Below are 18171 nucleotides of genomic sequence, written 5' to 3'. Positions count from 1 at the left end.
AAACTCTTATGTGTGACTAATGGGAAAATATATCATTGAAGATGTCTCAGCTACCAGGCATCCTGGTTTGTTAATGGTCTGTTGGCACTTGTGTTCACAACTGAGCAACTCTGGTTGCTTTGTTAAATTCTGGCATTTCTACCCAAAACGGTCTTATGGTTACTTGTTTTAACATCTGGATATGTAAAAGATTGTTCAAGTTAAGGTTAAGAAGAAATCTAGGATTTTATCTTGAGAAGTCCCAGCATTGCTTCCCTTGATCACCCGCTTATGAAATAACTGAAGGAAGTTGCTTGCTTTTACTTTTCTGAATCTGATTCAGCAACAGGTTTAAAACTGAGGTCTTTTTATTTCCATTTAAACTGAAAAAAGTACAGAAACGCTGTCTTTGTTTGATGGTGTGCATAAACATTACACTCCCCGTATATAGCAAAAATAGGTTTTATTTATAATTTACATTTCCACAAGTGAAAATTGTACATTTTTTACATATACAATTTCATTCCATTAAATTTTCACGCATCTACAGAATTTTCACACAATGACACCTGAAACAGTGCAGGCAATAAGAAATTTAAATACAAAAATGTATTTATTAACCAAACAGTCGCTGAGGCCCTGCCTCAATTTGAGTGCTTTTATTTCCTATAAAAAGTATCTGCTTTCCAGAATTAACACAGGAGCTCTTCTGTAAAAAAAAAAAATCAAACCTCATTCTAAACAGACTCATCTGGTTCTGTTTTAACATCTATAGAGGCAGGTGTGCTCTCTTCTGCACAGGCAGCAGGGGTGCCATCAGGTTCTTCTTTCACTTGAGGTGAGTCACAGGACTCATCCGTTTCCTGTTTAACAATGTTCAACATAATATGTAGGGGATTTTCTACAGGGGTCTTGCTGGGAGAGGGTGTGCAATCAGATGATGATGTCTATAAAACAAACATTCACACAGCATTAACACATTGTTCAAACAACCATTTTTTTTTACCTTCTTTTCCTTTCTGTCTCTTTCAAAGCGCAAACATGTGGGCAAGCAGAGCACTCAAAATCCAAACTTCCACTTATTACTTTCTACTTTATCTAATAATACAAAGTTACTATATCATAGCATTACTTTTCCATAATTACTATCAAACGGTATTATCCTCACAGTGATGAAATGCTTAATATGTTACTGTAAAATATTCCCAACTATTCCCCCCACTGTTAGCTCCCAAGTCATAACAAATTTAACATATACTAACACTCATTTTTTCCGTTTCTTAAAATTCTTAAGATTACACATGTTAACAATAAAATCATAATGGCTTCACTTTAGTCTCACCTATATAACACGAAAGCTGTCATGGATACATCATAGCTAACTCTAACTATACATTACAAACTTGCCATTCCCAAGGCATTCCCTCTGATTCTTTGCCTAGGCACATGCAAGAGGAACTGATTCTGCAGACCTGCTCTATATAAAGACAGTGATCAAGCAAACAAACTGAAAGCAAAATAGTTTAAAAATATATATATATGAAAGTAAAGGTTTTCTTACGTTTTGGTAATCTTCATAGCAGGATGGATGGTAAATCTGCAAAATAATTGTTAACCATTTAAATACATTAGGGATACAGTAAAAGCACCAGTCATAAACAGAACAAATCCAAATCACACTATTCCTCCAGGACAACAATGTGTAGAACAAGTATGGTGTCAAATGTGACTGGGAAGATATCTGGTGTATGCTTAGTTAGGAAAAGCCATCATATAAAAACCTTGTTTAGCACAGGGAAATAACTGGACTAAAACCAACACCTACACTCACAGAACATTCACAGAACAGAATGGGTGGAAGGGACATCTGGAGCCAAGCTGCCCAGCACTACATCCTTTGGCTTTTGAAGGCCTCCAAAGAGAAACAGGCTCCACCACTGGGCTCTTTCCAGCACGGTCTCTCTTGTAATGAGGGGCCCAGAAGTGGACCCAGTAATCCAGGCAGACTCAACAATGCTAAGTAGAGAAGATCACCTTCATTTATCTTTTAGCAACATATTACGATGGAAGCCTATTGAGCCTGTACTAATGATCCCAGGACTTCAAGCATGTCCAAAGGTTGAGATATTTATACAACTAGAAGCAGGAAAACTAACAGGGGAGTCCTTCAGAAAAGATGGGTCACTGTGATCTATTTCTGTAATTCTTCTCTTACGCTTTTGTTTTGCTTTTTAATATAAATGAGTGCCACGTAACAAGATTGGATTACCTTCTCATGCATTCTGATAGCATTCTTTAGATGCCACTCTTCCTCTTCCTCATCCCAGTACTGCTCAAACTGCTCCCGGCAGATTTCACACCTCTGAAAGTTATTGAAGTAACATGATAGATACATGGTGTTATTAAAGCCATTACTGAACACCAACATCAAGAACTTGGCTAGTAACAGTCACAAATATATATACATTAAGATAACACGAAAACTACATTTTACCTCCACGCTTCCAAAATATCTTTAAGAAAATGTTAATAGAAATTATTTGAGTACAGTTGGTAGAATGAGCAACAACATTTGTCAATTGAAAAAGTTAAGTCTTTTCCCTTTAACAAGGAAGTCTCAGCAAGACACTCTGTAACAATCTAATGCTGTTTTACTGTCAATTAAGACAATCTGGTGCAGGGATTTAGTTTATTTCATGGCATCTTCCAAAACTCAACTCTGAGTTAGAGTGAGAACTGCACAAAGCATTAACACCCTTCACACTCCTCTGCAAAATAAACAGCGACCTCTGAGAACAAGGCACAAGACTTGAATCTACTTACAGACCATATGGGTTACAGCAGGAAAACTGGAACTCACCTCAACTGCTCCAGCTGGTCCAGCAGGCACACTCTGAAACTGCTTATCTTTTGCAGCTTTTTCAAAGAACTGGCTTTTTGCACGCTCCTCTAGGTCAGCTATTTCTTCAAACTCAATCCAATCCTAAGGACAATAATTCAATCACAATCACAAACAGCCAGAAATCATTAAAAAATACGTTTGAAAAAAAAAAAAAAAGAAAAGAAAAATGGAATCCCTGAAGTAACAGATATAATCAGCCTTAGTTTGTTAAACTGAAACAGTCTGCGAAAGGCCATTATACTTCAACTTCCATTTCATTCTTAGTCCAACCAAAGCAGTACGGATAACTCCAAGCTGCTTATTGTTCACCACATAACAGCCTTTTCTTTTGGCAAGTATTTCTGATATATCAAGTAGTTTTCATACATCACTGATCACCAAACTCCAATGGTAATACAACTTCAATCTCAATCCCACTCCATGTATGTGAAACACCAAACCCAGCCCTAATTAACAAGGCCCAGGTCCTGCATTGCTCACCGTTACGCTGTAGTACCACCTTCTGTGTGTAATTTTTCGGCGAACGTCTTTTTTCGAACGGTTCTGGCGATAGTGCCAATCTAAATGGTCTGCATAAACGTCTGTCTTTGAAGTAGTAAATCTCATTCCACACGAGCAGCACTGAATTCCAGTGTATAGTTGATTTATAACACTATCATAACGCCTAGAAAAACAAAAAGAAGTTAACATTTCTTTGGAAAGAAATTGGAAGTTTCTCAGTAAGTTGTTTCAAGTGACCTCAGGAGTAGAAGAAAAGCATGATTGTCCTATAAGGTTAAAGCATTTGACAGTCAAAGCATTCATGTAAGTACATTAAAAAGCATTCAAATAAGCATGAACTACTCACAGTGAACACACTAGCATTGTTATATCACACCTACTCAATTGCCTTGGATTAACCGCCTAGATACCACCATGCCATTATTCCTAGTGCAGAGTAAGCTCATGCTGCAATACGCACTGACTGAGTTCTTCAACTTTAAAGTTCGTGAGGTCTGGGACATCGTGATCACCCTGGTCATCATCCTCCTCTTCAGCTGCTGGCTGTGCCGATGTTTCATTCGCTTCTTTAAAAGAAAGAATTTCATCAAAATTTCAGCTCATTTTCAGAACAAAATAAGGTGCACCTGGATATTATTTTTATTCAAATACTAATAAATATAACCTGACTACGTTAACCTGAATGTGTATAAGAGCTGAGTCAGTCTCATAGCTTTAAAAAGCGTACAAAAGACAGTATGCAACTCCAAATGGCAATTTAACATGACTCTACTTCATCTAAGCTTCTGGCACTAAAATTCAGTATTTAGAGAGAGACAAATATTTCAGAGACTGACAGGAATCTGATTAGAATCACTGACAAGTTATTGAGGTGGGGCACCAAAAAAAAAAAAAAAAGAAATGGAGGCTCTAAATAGCTTAAAAGATACATTTAGAAAGTTAATAATTCACTTTATCACACGCACCAAATGGTTTCCCACAAAGATCCATTTAAGAAAAAAGAATGCAATAGTTCACATAGTTCTTACATTTCACTTTACACTTTAGCTACGCGTAAACTGGAGAGTCAGAATGTAATGAAAGCTACATACGTGCTGAAGTGGAATCCGTTTTTGACAGTTTGAGGATTCCTGTCGACAACAGTTTAGCAAACAATTCGTTGACATCGAGCTGACCAACGTGGTTATCAGGATATGAATGTGGAACTGCTCCTCCTAGGAGAGGGGAAATAAGGTCACAACACTCAAGGAAACCAAAGGTTAGCATAAAAAAAAATAATCACCTCCATCAGCATTTCACAACACTCTTTTCCTTCTACCCCTTTTTACTTCCATTTTTTAACTTCAATCTACTCATCCACTTCAGTTTGCCTCATACGCAGCCTTTGCCTCATTTCTGCCCCTACAACTTCCTTCCTAATGTGTTTTGAAATGCCATCTACCTGTTTTCTACTGAAATTCCCATGGAAAACGTAGTATTTTCTTGTTCTGTGCTTAAAGATCTCATGAGAATCCATCTACTTGTATCATTTACAACTTGATACAAGACTTTTATTACTAACAATTAATATAGTGGGAATGTGTATTCAGCCTGGCCAATTGAGGTGCCCTTCTGCTATGTGAAAAGCAATCCAAAAATTGGTTTCAGTGGTTTTGTTTTGTTTTAAAGTGTAACTACATACCAAAACCACGCAGTTAAAGCACTCACTGCTTGAGAGAAACCCCTGGAGAGATGACAGTACTCCTGAAACCCCACCTACTGCCATCTCACAGAGAAGGATGCCCTTTAGTGTACAAGGACCCACGGCACCATCACCGTACAGCACTAATTTTTGTTGTCATGAACAGAGAACAGTCCAAAGGACACAGAAGGAAGTTAACTATTACAGTACCTGCAGGGTTCTGAACAAAGCTTCCAGGATTTGGTAGATACTGTTGACCTTGGCCATAAGGTCCTGTCTGAGCAGACATGTGCGAAACCTGTAAAATTAAGCATTTATGCAATCTTGGCAAGGCAATTTGTTTTTAATTATTCCATCATTAACCTCTACACACTTCTCAGTACAAACTTTTCTTCTACTTGCTCATCCTTCAAGCACATTTTCCACTTAAAGTATTTCAAAGCAATCCTTTTCACCAAAAAAAAAGGGCTAATAACAAAAGAAACTGTTAAACGTTCACCAAGATCACAATGAGGTTTTATCTAATAACTGAGATAGTACCCATGACATGAAATGCATCCTGAAAGATGGATTTTCAGCAAGCCAGCTGCAAGAAACTTCAGAAAGAAAATAAATTTTTACAGCACGCTTGTAGTATGTCCACTACAACCTCCAATCTACTGGGAGAACAGACATTGTTTTCACTGATTTACAATTACTTTCTCCTTTAGAAGAGAGCGCTTCCAAGAAGCAACAGCAAGGACAACTGACACCATAAAGCCTGCCAGTGCCATGATCATTCTTCAGAAGCTATAGCTTAAAAGTCTGCATCTTTCTCAGCTGCTCCCAAGTTATGGTTGTCTCCAAAAAGACTGCAATTATTTTGGTTCTTTTTAATTCTAAACCTCTCAGAAAAAGTAATTACATATATTCGCTTCAATAATCTGTCATGATTTGTAGGTAACATGCTTTGTGTAAGAGAAAACATCGCATTCTTCCTATTACTTAATTCATTTTCAAATAAAAGATACTGATGTCAGTGCAATATCCTCAGCTATAAAATGGTTGCAAAGAACTGGCTTTTAATTTCTAAAAACAAAGACTTAACAAATAGCAATGCCTGCCCCTTTTTCCTTGAATCATCCAGATACTACTTAAGGGTATTTTTAGTCTGCAAAAAAAATGCTTTTAGAGGAAAAACTGCTAATTTTCTACACAAGAATACTCCTCAAAGTAAATTATTTACTAGAATCAGTTATTACCTGATGACCTCCCATTGACATAATATTGAAGTTTCCGTATTGTGAACCTTGAAGTTTGTCGTCAAAGTAATGTCCGGATGCTCTCAATGCAAAATTCTGTGCTCCTGGGCCAGCTGGCCCACTGAAATTTGGTCCTAGTGAACTGTCAAACATTTCAGGCCTTTGGAACTGCATTCCATGAGCTGGTCCGCTGTAGCCCTGTCCGGGATGGTCAACAAACGGACCACTTTGTCCATATGGTGACATCTCTAATCGTGAGGCAGGATGGCTAGCTATATTTTCAAAACGTGAACCATGAAGGCCAAGGGGCAGGTCAAATCTTGAGGCAGGCTGGTGAGGGCCATCAAATCTTTGAGGTATGGCTGCATCAAATCGTGGCTGTGCGGGCTGGCCAGGAGCCCTTTCAAATCTTGGGTCGGGCTGTCCATGAATTCCATAAAATCTTTGCAAAAGAGACAGTTGTCCAGGTTGACCATCAAAGCCAGCATGACAGCCATCAAATCTCGGACCGGTCCGTCCCATAGGACCATCAAATCTAAGTCCACCAACGCCCTGGTGCACTGGTCCATCAATCAACCTGGGCCCTACACCTGGCTGCCCATGTGGCCCCTCAAATCTGAGGCCGCTTCCAGGTTGACCATGGGGCCCCAATGGCTGTAAATGCGGACCCTCAAACCTGAGACCACCTTGACCATGAGGCCCCAAGGGATGACCATGTGGTCCTCCCTCAAACCTGAGACCACCTCCTGGCTGACCTCGAGGCCCCAGAGGTTGACCATGAGGTCCCTCAAACCTGAGACCACCTGAAGGCTGACCACGGGGTCCCTCAAACCTGAGACCAACTCCAGGTCTTTTGAATCTAGGACCACCAACAGGCTGGCCTGCAGGCCCCTCAAACCGCAATGGTCCAAGAGGTCCCTCAAGCCTCAAAGGACCTCCCCCACCAACCTGTCCGTGAGGTCCTTCAAACCTGAGAGCCCCTGCCAGCTGCCCTGGTGGCCCATCAAATCTTAGGGATCCAGCTCCCCCTGCTCCTGCCAGGGGCCCATCAAACTGAGAAGCACCTGCCCCCACCAAAGGGCCCTCAAATCTCAGAGCAGCTTGTCCAGTCGGTCCATCAATTCTAGAACTTGAACCAGCAGTAGGGCTATCGATAAAAGGACTTCCTTGTCCATCTGCCCCAACTCTTGCAGCAGATGGTCTAGATGAGCCATCAAATAAAGGTCTGTCTTCCATTAGTGCACTTATTCTCGGCTTTGCTTCTATGCCTCCAAATCTTGACCCTGGACTGTCAGGAAATGGTTCTTTATCTGGATCTTCGTATCTAGCTCTTTTGAAACGTTCATTGAATGGTGATCTTGGTTCATCTCGAACACCTGAAAGAGGAGAAAATAAAAGATAAGGCACTGTACAGAGAAGGACCTAGGTGTCCTGGTGGACAAAAGGTTGACCATGTATCAACAGTAGGCCCTTGTGGCCAACGAGACCAATGATAAACCTAGAGTGCGTTAAAAAGAGCACGGCCAGCAGGTCAAAGGAATAATAGATGAGGTCAGGCTCTTTTCAGCAGTGCTCAGCGACAAGATAAGGTGCAATGGGAACCAAACTGTAACATAGAAAGTTCCATAAAAACATAAATAAAAAAGACAAAACACTTTACTCTGAGGGTTAAAGAGCACTGGAACGAACTGCCCAGAAAGGTTTTCCTTCTCCAGAGATAATCATAATCTGCCCAGACACTTTCCTACTCTAAGGTACTTGCTTTAGCACTGGGGCGTTGGACTATGTATCTCCTACAACTCAACAATAACTACTTGCAAAAAGATTGCAAATTATTTGACATCTGTAAAATAAGGCAAAAATGCATACCAGATTTCCCAAGCAGCTGTCTTTCTTCACGGTTATCAAACCTACAGACTGCATCACCATCGATCTTCTGGAACTCTGTTGTACCTTTTCCCTGCTGTCTGAGAGCATCTCTGAATTCATCTGATTCTCCCCAGTTGTCGTAAGGGTCGAAGTTTTTTGAACCTCTTCCTCCTTTAGTAGCATTTTGTTCCTCAAGCCTTTGTCGACCCTCCAGAGGTGAAAGGTTATCAGCAAAGGGTCTGCTGGTGCCACTTACAGGAGAGTGCCGTCTTGATCTTTCTCCAAAGGGTTCTTTTCTTTCAAACTGCACTCCACACTTTGCTTTCGCTTGCTCACAGTCCACAGAGAGCAATGCATCAGGTACATGATAATCCAAAATATCATCAGGATCCAAGAGATCAAGTCTTGACAATGAATGCTGAACTTGTGTCCTCTTCAGTTTAGTTTTATGCTCATAGTATGTTAACTCCGCATCCGACAGAAGAGGCTTCCTTTTCAAAGAGCCTTTTTCATCTGTAGGGCTATCCCACACATTACATCTGTGCTTTCCTTCCTGGTACTGGAACAGCTGTCGAATCTGATGAGCTACCACAAGGAACTCGTCTTGTGTTATTTCACCAGATGCTAAGCGGTCATTGGCCTGTAACATAAAGTTTGGATTTCTAAGAAGAAAAGCAAAGCACAACTATATCCAAGACACCTCTACAAATCAATCAATCAGTATTACCTTTTTAAGTAATTCTCTCTTGCTTGCAGACGTCAGTTCTTTGGGAATTTGCAAATTGGCATCCACACTTAACCGGTGTTGCTGTTTCGGTGCTCGGGGTGACAGAATTCCTTTAGCAGCAGGCCAGTTTTCTCGGTGTTGTTGGTGAGGGGATTTACCAACTGCTTGGTGTTCTTCAGTCTGCTGAGAGCTGTGAATAGGAACACGTTTAAAACACAAGTTAGTTATTTATTCAGGATGTATTACATCTCTATCAGAACCGATCATGGTAAAACATCACTATCGATTTAGAAAGTATGCATAATTGCCATTTTTTACTACAAGCAAATTATGAATCTCAATCAAGAACTTCTGTCAGCATGGGCTGTCTGAATGTTTCCTCCCAAACCTAACTGTACTTCAGCCAAGAGCAGAATTTCCACTTACTTCAGAGAGAATTTGTTCGAAATATGGTAACTTACTTTTTATTTTCCTCCCAACCAGGTTTCCACCTCTTGCCTGCTTTGGATCCCTGCCAATTCTCTGCATTCTCCTTTGGATCAGGAGAACCTTTTGTAGAATGCTGGCTTGCTGTTTCTTGGGGCCTGTCTTCTTGGCTTTTTTTCACCCTTTTTGGATCTTGCACCTCTTGTTTAACATTTCGCTTATTAGAATTTCTTTCATCTCTTGCCCCTTGTGAGGCTTCTTCAGCATGAGACTGTTTAGCGCCAATCAGGCATATCTTTCCAATTTTAGGAGTTGAAGAAGTGGGAGATAAACTCCTGAGTCTTCTTTTGGGTGGTCTCCTCTCTCTTCGTTTTGGAGAATGTGTAGATGGTGACCGTGACTTAGGAGAACGGGATCGTGACCGTTTTCTATTACTGGATCTCCCTTGTTTTCCACCCTGTTTTTCTGATTCTTCTGTAGTCACGTCTTGTTTCTGGACAACACCATTAATTGTTTTATTCCTGCTGCCTACTGGTCTATGCTCAGATGTCTTATGCTCATCTTTTTCTTTTTTCTCTGTATTTCTCCTCTTTTCTTTCACCTCATCCCCTTTGCTCTCTGGCTTTTCTTGAAGATGTTTTTTCAGTCTTGGATCCCGTTTACTCATTTCAGATACTTTTGTGCTTTCAGATTCTTGGGTTTTAGTATCTTTAGTATTGGGAAGCTTGTTTTTCAAAGGAGATGGAGATTTAGACTTTGTTTCCAACTGATCAGGTTCTTTCTTTTGTGGTTTTTCACCTGCTTTCATTTTCTCTGGCTTTGTTGAGCTTTGTTTTTCAGACTGGGATGTTTTGCTCGCCTTGGTATCAGACTGACCAGATGCGCTTGGTGGAAATTCTTTCCTATGGGACTGATCTTTAGCATGAGAAGAATGTTGTGACATTCTATTAAGTCGAGGATCTCTATTTACTATTTTGACATCGTGAAGTGGAGGACTTGAGGATGGTTTGATCTTCTCAGACTGTAACGAAGCCTGAGTAGGCGTCTTAACGGCCACGTGAGGTGTCTGGGACACATGTGGCTTGGAAGGCGCTGGAACTGAAGGTATAGAAGATGATCCTTGCTGAACACTAAGAGAAACAGCCTGAAATAAGGTGACAAGAAAAAAAAAAACCTAGCATTAATCTGTGTGATACAACACCTGCACAGAGATGATCGTGTTCTGTTTTGAAAAGAAAGATGAAAATATAAATGTTTTGAAGTAGTTATCAGACTAATCCATTTAACTGAAAATGACCCATTCATTCCTCATCGCAGCAATTAAAATAACATAGTACCAACACAAAAGGCGAAGATCAAGTACAAAGTCAATACTACAAGGTCAACGCAGCAAAAAAATCAACAAAAGCACACCTCAATACAGCTTTAGTTTTTCTATACATTCCTCATTTCCAAGACAACTAAACGGCCAAGCATGTTTATATATTTTCATTTCTACACTTCTACGATATTTCACTTTAGTATCATCAACTTTCAACACAAGATGACTTTCAATTATGAATGTAAAAACAAAACAGGTTTAACTGCCACCGCCTTCAGATTGTGACAGCCACCACCCTCAATGTCACCCTCAGATTGTGACATCAAACCAACCTGACGTAATGAAGACAGAAACTGCCTTGACATTTCCAACAATCAGGATTCCCCGTTCCTTATGGAAATACTCAATTTTCTAAGCGCAAATGTATTCAAAAAAAGCCTTGTTTATGGTGAGCCACAAAAAGAGGTGGAAGACACATCACAGGCAGACATAATTTTCAAGATGAGAACAAAAGACCACAAACCTTTTTAAACCTGTTCTGAATGTAATCCTTAAGATTTTTATGTAACAATTACTGGTCTAGAGGACCAGATCAACTTGCACTACTCTAGTCCTAAAACAGCTCCTCTTGTCTAAACTTAACTGCAGTTACCAGTATAGACGCTAAGGTACGACCAAACAAAGTGAGACCGAACTATGGACCATTCACCAACTATCCTACTCACCAACTGTGCTTTAGTCTGTTCCAACTCCAGCATTTTTTGCTGAAGTTCTAACAACTGTTTTTGCTTCGCAAGCAATTGCTGCCTTATCTGTTGCTCCTGTGTCAAATTCTTTTGTATTTCTGGAACAGCTGGAGGAGTAGAGGCACCAGAAGTGACAGCAGAGGTAGATGCAGTAGATTCCTCTGGCTAAAAATAGAACATAAGGTTACATTCAACATCTTAATGGATCCAGCTAACTCCATCTCTCTTAACTGCTAGTGTGATACAAAACTGGGACTTAGCTTGCACAAGTTAATGACTGCATTTTTTATGCAAAATACAAACAAAACAATTTCTGCTCCTCTAGGAATTGCCTACTGTCATAGGATTAACTGTGCCACCATGACAGAATATGGCATTTAACATAAATGTTTGGAAATCTAGAATTCAAGTTATAAATACTTTCAATAAGCCCCTTAAATACTGAGTCCATAAATTCCTCTTGCCTGTCTCCAGAGATCAGATGCTTTATTCTTATCACACTACGTTTGTCAAAAGCAGCATACAAACAACAAAAACAACACGTACTGCCATCTGTTCATACAGTAGGTATAGAGACTTACCGATTTATTTAAAAACTTAGGATTCACATGGATGCTAGAAGTATTCACATTTGGGGGCAGAGGTTTAATTGGCCAAGCAGGATCTAATGAGTTGACTCTGACGTCAAGTGCATACAGTTTCTTCAAAGGAAAAATATCGTCCCATGTGGAGCGTAATTTAAATAAACTTTTCCTAGTATTTGCATCCACCTAAAACAATAAAACAATTCTATGGCTTGTTAAGTTAATATAAAACAACCTATACTTTTCTGTAGAACTTAAGATCTCATATGCTTTATATTCTTACCAAAGTTATCATTTTAACACAACGAACTGGCTACAAAGAACTTGTAAGTGGTGTAGATTGATACATCTACACCAACAGAATCGGTAACAGAAGTTCAAATGCGGACATGTGAAGGTTTAATTGTGTATTACCGTTCTCTGAGAATTTTCTTTCAGCTTTTCCATTACCAAAATTCTCATTTTACTTGGCCAATTTCTGTCAAAAAAAATACAGCGACAAAAATATCCAAAGAAAATGCCTCTGAAACAATACAGTAACTCAAATGTTCGTGCTGAGCGGCACACAGCAACAACAACCAAATCAGAGAACAACAAACTTTCTGAACAGAGAAAGTGTTTTGTTGAGCTGTTTAATCACTGAAGGTTTTTTTCCCCCTAATAAATCCAACAAAAGGTGTATGAGTCAAAACGAACTCAAGTACATTTCCGTTCAACTGCAAAATCAGACCCATAAATCAAGCACTAATAGTGCTACAACCCATTTTCTCTTTGCAATCAGATGTAGCAATTAAGCTCAAAACTCACATTAAAGAAAAAATTCAATTAATCTCATAACTCAAGTAGTTAATTTAAACAAATGGAAAACATCTGCTGACAAAACACATGCTGCTGCTAGCTCAACCATTACACATTGACCCTTTTTTTTTGGCTTTTCAACCTTTTTCGGGCTACAGTTTTATTTTAGGTGTCACATTAAGACACGTTGTCCAGAAAGTTCAGAAGTTCTTTGAAAAAGAGGGCAGGAACTTCAATAAAAGTAACTCATACTTAGCTAATATGGGTGGGAGGTGCCTCTACACAACTTTCAGTGTGAGGGTATCAAGTTCACTGCTGCCATGACTGAGCCAGTTTCTGACATCGCTAAGTTTAAAGATACCTTCAGTGATCATTTACTGATAAAACAGAATCTCTAGCAATGTCAGGGTGAGAATTTCATCTTGCGATATCATGAGTTATCTAAAGTGACTGACACTTTACATATTTAATATCAATTTAATAGTTCTAGTTAGCTTATTGGACAGTTAACTACAAAACTCAGCAAATGAATTACCCAGAGCTTCAGCTGCAAGTTTAAATGCAACTATGTGAAAGAACACAAACCAATATTGGAAAAATAAGTAAATGCCTGCCTATCTACTCTATACAAAGGAGTTCAATATCTCTGAGCTCACTATTACAATCTACCCCTTATTTAGTCACTCATTGTACACCTGAAAAACAGATATAAAACATTCTGGGATCACAGATCCTCACTGCTATGCAATAACAAATACACCAAAGCTCCACTTATCTCATTCAGATGCAGTGCCACTTTGTTATGTTAGGGCATACAGGAAACCACAGAAATTAACCATTAATTCAACTTAAACCCACTCAAGTCCAGTCTTTCAAAAGCCGGACTTGGATTTGCCATTCTCATTGAGGAATAAGCACAATTACTTCACTGGGTTTAAAGACTTAGGAAAAAAAAAAAAAAAGTGAATACATTTGGCAGCAATTTTCAACACTGAATGAAATTAAAATGGGTATCTTTAACGTAACAAAGCAATAATATACTCTCACAACCTCCCCCCCTCGCCCATCATGTTTTTTAATCACAGACCACTTGAAGAATATCAGCTGCTAGTGGTATTTGTTGCAATTTAAGCACCCATTTTTCACACCAAAAATTAAGTGAATCAGACAAATCTAACTCAGAGAGCTCAGAAAACCTCTAAGAAACTGATTCTCAATATATTCCTGACACAAAGACTAACTACTTCCTTAAAAAATAAATCAGCAATTCATAATTAACTGTTCTACTAACTTAACTTACAGGCTTGACAACAGCAGGAATGCCCTTCCACATTATAGATACAGTATTTGCCATTCATAAAAAGCAATTAGTTCTTCTGGTTCGGTACCCAAGAAAACCCAAAGCTGAGAGCATGTATTTATTTTACCAGGAACAACTTTGCTTAAATACAGAACTTTTCTGAAAGTGTATATATACCTTTTCAAATACACAAATAAATGTTGCAACTAGGTTTTTAGTAAATGCAGTAAGATACTCTCTTCCAACTTTCTTGACAATTGAATCCATAAGGTACATAACAGGAAGCTTCTCTGACGCAGGAGCCTGGAGTAATAAGAAGAAACTGAGAAGTTTAGTACAACAAAGACATACGTTAAACTATATATAAAGGGATTACCAATCCCAGAAATACAGACCTCTCTTTTGGGTTGCCACTATCCACACCAAGGGATTTGCTTGGGATTTTGGTTTTGGTTTATACAAAAACTTAAAAACTTAAATCTGGAAAATCAATACTCAGTTCAAAGTATAATGCGGTGGGTCTACCACAGAGAAAAGGAACAACTTGGGTTAATCCTGTTTGTCTCAAAGCTTTGGGGTGAAAAAAGGGGAAAAAAAAAAGAAAAAAGAAGCCCACAAGACAGTATTACTGCTAGTGTACTGAGTGCAGCCTTTCAAAACCCACTGGAGAAAGTAACTTGAAATGAGCAGGAAGCCATCGCTAGCACTTCAAGGAACTTCTAAAAAATATTTTATCACTTGGACCTCCCGAATGCTGCTTTTCTCCATCTCACGGAACACAAATCAGACTTCCTGCGAACAGCCCGAGTTAGAGAACTTCGGTAGTAGCAGATTATACGTTGAACATCACAGTCCTTTCACAAGCCACACGCAGAAAAGGTCACAACTATATCACTGCAATCCAAGGGAACGGAGCAAGCAGTCCCAGTCTCTGTTGGCACTTCATGTGTTTGGGAGTAGTTAGAAGTAATCACACAGAAATTAAGGAAGCCTACTTCAAAATGTGACAGCATTAGTTTAGCAGTGCCCTCCTTCCAACATCAGCTACTCAGGTGGCACAGTCTAAGAACCGTGACTTCAAAAGAGTTGGGTTATTTAAGTCTTCATTTTTTGGTAATGTTTATTATGTTCTCTAGCCCACGTTCCAATAACCACACAAATGGAATCCCAGATTTGAACCTCTTGTTTTCAGGTGATCTAGACAGTACCCCCTAAGCAAAGAAAGAGACCCACACAGAGCTAAACCAACAGCAGGGAGGCTCCGCATACCACCAGAACACACAGAATGCTAACGCTGAGCTCATCACCACAGAATTCCCACTCTTCTTTCAAATAACGTATGAAAGCTATTGTTGGAAATGTGCGGCTTTGGTTTTTTTTTTATTAGTTTCCTAAAAAAAACTTAAAAAAAAAAAACAACTGAAAATCAAACCATAATCAAACCCCGAGTCACAAACTTGCAAAGAAAAAAAAGACTTTAAAAACCAACTTTGTACACAAAATGGGTCTCAGAAACAAACTCTGCACTATACAATGGTAAATAAAAAGACAAATACATATTTCACACTTTTTATTTACATATTTTTTTATCATAGCAGTCACGCATCTCAGAGCCATTAATTCAGTCGTAAAGCAGAGCACTCCAGTTTTACACTAAACAAAACTGCCTCCAGGCAACACTTTTTAAAAGTGGCTTACGCAAAGGAGAGCACTTTCCCCCAAAAAAAACAAGTAAGAAAACTTGCCTTGAATAAACCACAGTCACAAATAGTAACTAAGGCAAAACTAACCATTGATACAAGATTAAAGACAGCTTTCAAAAGAAGGAGGAAAAAAAAATTAAAAGCACACTTCAGGGCAGGCTCTAAAACACCCAGAAATGAAGAAATTTGACAGCATTGATATTTATCACATGTTATATACATCCACCACTGCCCTTTAGGAGATATAATGGTGAGATCTATTCGATTATGACGTCACCTCCCCAAGGAATGGCAAAGCTTGGCCACTGGTAGCATTTAAAACTAGACTGGAAGAGGTCTGTGGAACGCTAAAGAGCCATCCTGCATTGGTAGAAAGACAGATTAAATAATGTAAGAGATCTTTCCCTCCCCAGCATTAAGACAATACAATTCTCACCATTATAAACAGTGATTTAAAGCCAAAGGGGGGAAAAAAAGGCCTATATTAGAGGGAGCCTGGTATTAGAGGGAGCAAGGGAGACAATGGGGAAGGGGTGACTGGCAAGAACACACAGTGGATTGAAGAAATAACCCTTTTCTTACAGAAAGCTGCAATAGAAAGGTACAGTAACCCCCCACCCCGCCCCCATCCGTGTTCTGAGGCTGACTGATGTCAGCAACTGCCTGGGTTGGGCTCAGAGGGAGCCTCCTCTTTCCCTTCCTTTTCTATCACGTGCCTTTCAGACGCCATGTTAGGATCCTACAGGCTTTTCTACACAGTCGGGGAGAATTTCTTCTTCCCATCCTCACCAAATCAAACTCGCTAACCAAGACACGTGAAGATAACACAGCACTTGCTTTACTTAGGGCAAACAGCCACCTGCAAGCCAAATGGGTTACCCCAAGCCCACATCGCTTTCTCTAAGCAGAAAACACAAGAATCACCCGACCAGCAACACACACACTTCCCTACTAAGAGCAGATGATCGCCTTTCACCTCAAAACTTCCCTGCAAGATCAGTCCCCCACCCTTACTCCTCCAGTTAATATCTCACTGGGAAAATAACCTTATCTTTCAAACTACAAACAATACTTTAAAATAAATCATTATAATTAGCCTTTCTAAAGCAGATGATTTCTGTGCTATAAACTCAACCTTATTTATATTCCTTCACGCTACCTGGATATAAATTGGGGGGGGGAAACAACAAACCTGCACAAGGTCAGGCTCTCGCTAACGAGACTTATAAAATCGTTATCTACGTTAGAAATTGCTAAATTCAACGGTTTCGACACCAGTTTAAAGGGGAAAACTCAGTTCCAAGGGCGAGGCTCTGCCCAGTCACGGCCAGGCCGCCATGTTGCATCTGTTACCGAACCCAAGGGACCCCAACCCGTCCGGGTGCCCTCGGGTCCCCTGTTCCCTACGGGGTGTGGGAATAAGGGGCAGCCCTCAGCCTGGCCAGGAAGGGAGGGGTAAAAGGCCGCTTAGGGGAGGGCCATGCTCCCTGCCGAGCCACGCTGTCCTCCGCTTGCTCCCAACGACGACCCTCGGGCCTGCTGCCCCCACACCCCCTCCCTCAGCTCTCCCTGCTCCCCCCATTGCCATCTCTGACCCTGGGAGCACCTCACTCGAGGCCCCGAGCCCTGCTCCCCTTCCCTCCCCCTCCCAGCCTCGGCCCCGCTGCCTCCCTCTCTCGGGCCCTCCTTCTCTCCCTGCCTCCTCCGTCCCTCAGCCCTTTCTCCTGACACCGGCCAGTCCCCCCAGCAGTATAGGTAGGAGTAGTAGGCGGTTGAATATAAAACCTTGGCGATTTGCGCCTCGATCAGGGAGACGATGTCCTTGGCGAAGGGCACGTTCTCCTTGGCCAGGATGGTCAGCATGTTGATGTGAGGTTTGCTGTTGAACGTCAGGTCCTCCAACAATGACTGGTAATCGCGGCACGTGTCCTCCCGGGCCTCGCTGCTACCAGCGCTGCTCTCCGGGGCCGACATGTTCCTCCGACCGGGGCCCGCACCAGGACCCGACCCACCGACCGACGGCCCCCTCTCCGCGATTCCCCTGCCGCCTCCGCCGCCGAGCGACGCTTCCCCCCCTCCGCTGCTGCTGGGCTCCTGTACCGCATCCTCCGAGCTGCGGCTCCGCTGCTTAATGACGCTGCTAGTGCCGTCCAGATCGCCGATGCGCTTCCGACCACCGCCAGCTCAAGTCTCAACGCTCACAAAATGGCGGCGGCGGCTACGGCTCGTGAACCGCTTCCTCCAACCGTTGCGTCATGTGAAATTGGGCTGAGGGAAAAAAGGGGCCGGCAGCTTGGAATGCCCCTTTTGTTCGCTCAGCGCGTCCCCATTGGGTGAAGCTCAACCGCTCCGCATGCGATTGGCTCGACCTGAAGAACGTGAATGTGATTCGC

At 41.0% G+C, this 18171-nt stretch overlaps 1 protein-coding gene across 4 annotated transcripts; it reads right to left on the bottom strand.

Moving 5' to 3' along the window:
* Nucleotides 1-425: 425 nt before the first annotated feature.
* Nucleotides 426-17812, bottom strand: LOC146758606 (pre-mRNA cleavage complex 2 protein Pcf11-like). Of its 4 annotated transcripts, none has more exons than XM_085514575.1 (16): nt 17564-17812; nt 14253-14378; nt 11975-12163; nt 11373-11558; nt 9362-10470; nt 8901-9090; nt 8174-8813; nt 6305-7680; nt 5274-5361; nt 4474-4596; nt 3843-3948; nt 3362-3545; nt 2840-2962; nt 2249-2341; nt 1541-1576; nt 426-842 (listed from the first exon to the last, which is right to left on the bottom strand). In XM_085514575.1, exons 1-16 carry the CDS (start codon nt 17750-17752, stop codon nt 717-719), a joined length of 4884 nt encoding a protein of 1627 aa, XP_085370701.1. In that variant the 5' UTR covers nt 17753-17812; the 3' UTR covers nt 426-716. The 4 variants fall into 4 exon arrangements, with proteins under 4 accessions (XP_085370701.1, XP_085370699.1, XP_085370700.1 ...); XM_085514573.1 differs by having other exon boundaries at nt 426-926; nt 17564-17811; XM_085514574.1 differs by having other exon boundaries at nt 426-926; nt 3843-3945; nt 17564-17811.
* Between the last annotated feature and the right edge of the window lie 359 nt (nt 17813-18171).

This window comes from Coturnix japonica, chromosome 13 (assembly GCF_054131305.1).
Source record: "Coturnix japonica strain WE chromosome 13, WE-NBRP24, whole genome shotgun sequence".
Lineage (NCBI taxonomy): Eukaryota > Metazoa > Chordata > Aves > Galliformes > Phasianidae > Coturnix > Coturnix japonica.
The sequence above is the reverse complement of the archived record's forward strand: the minus strand, read 5'-3'. Positions and strand labels throughout refer to the sequence as shown.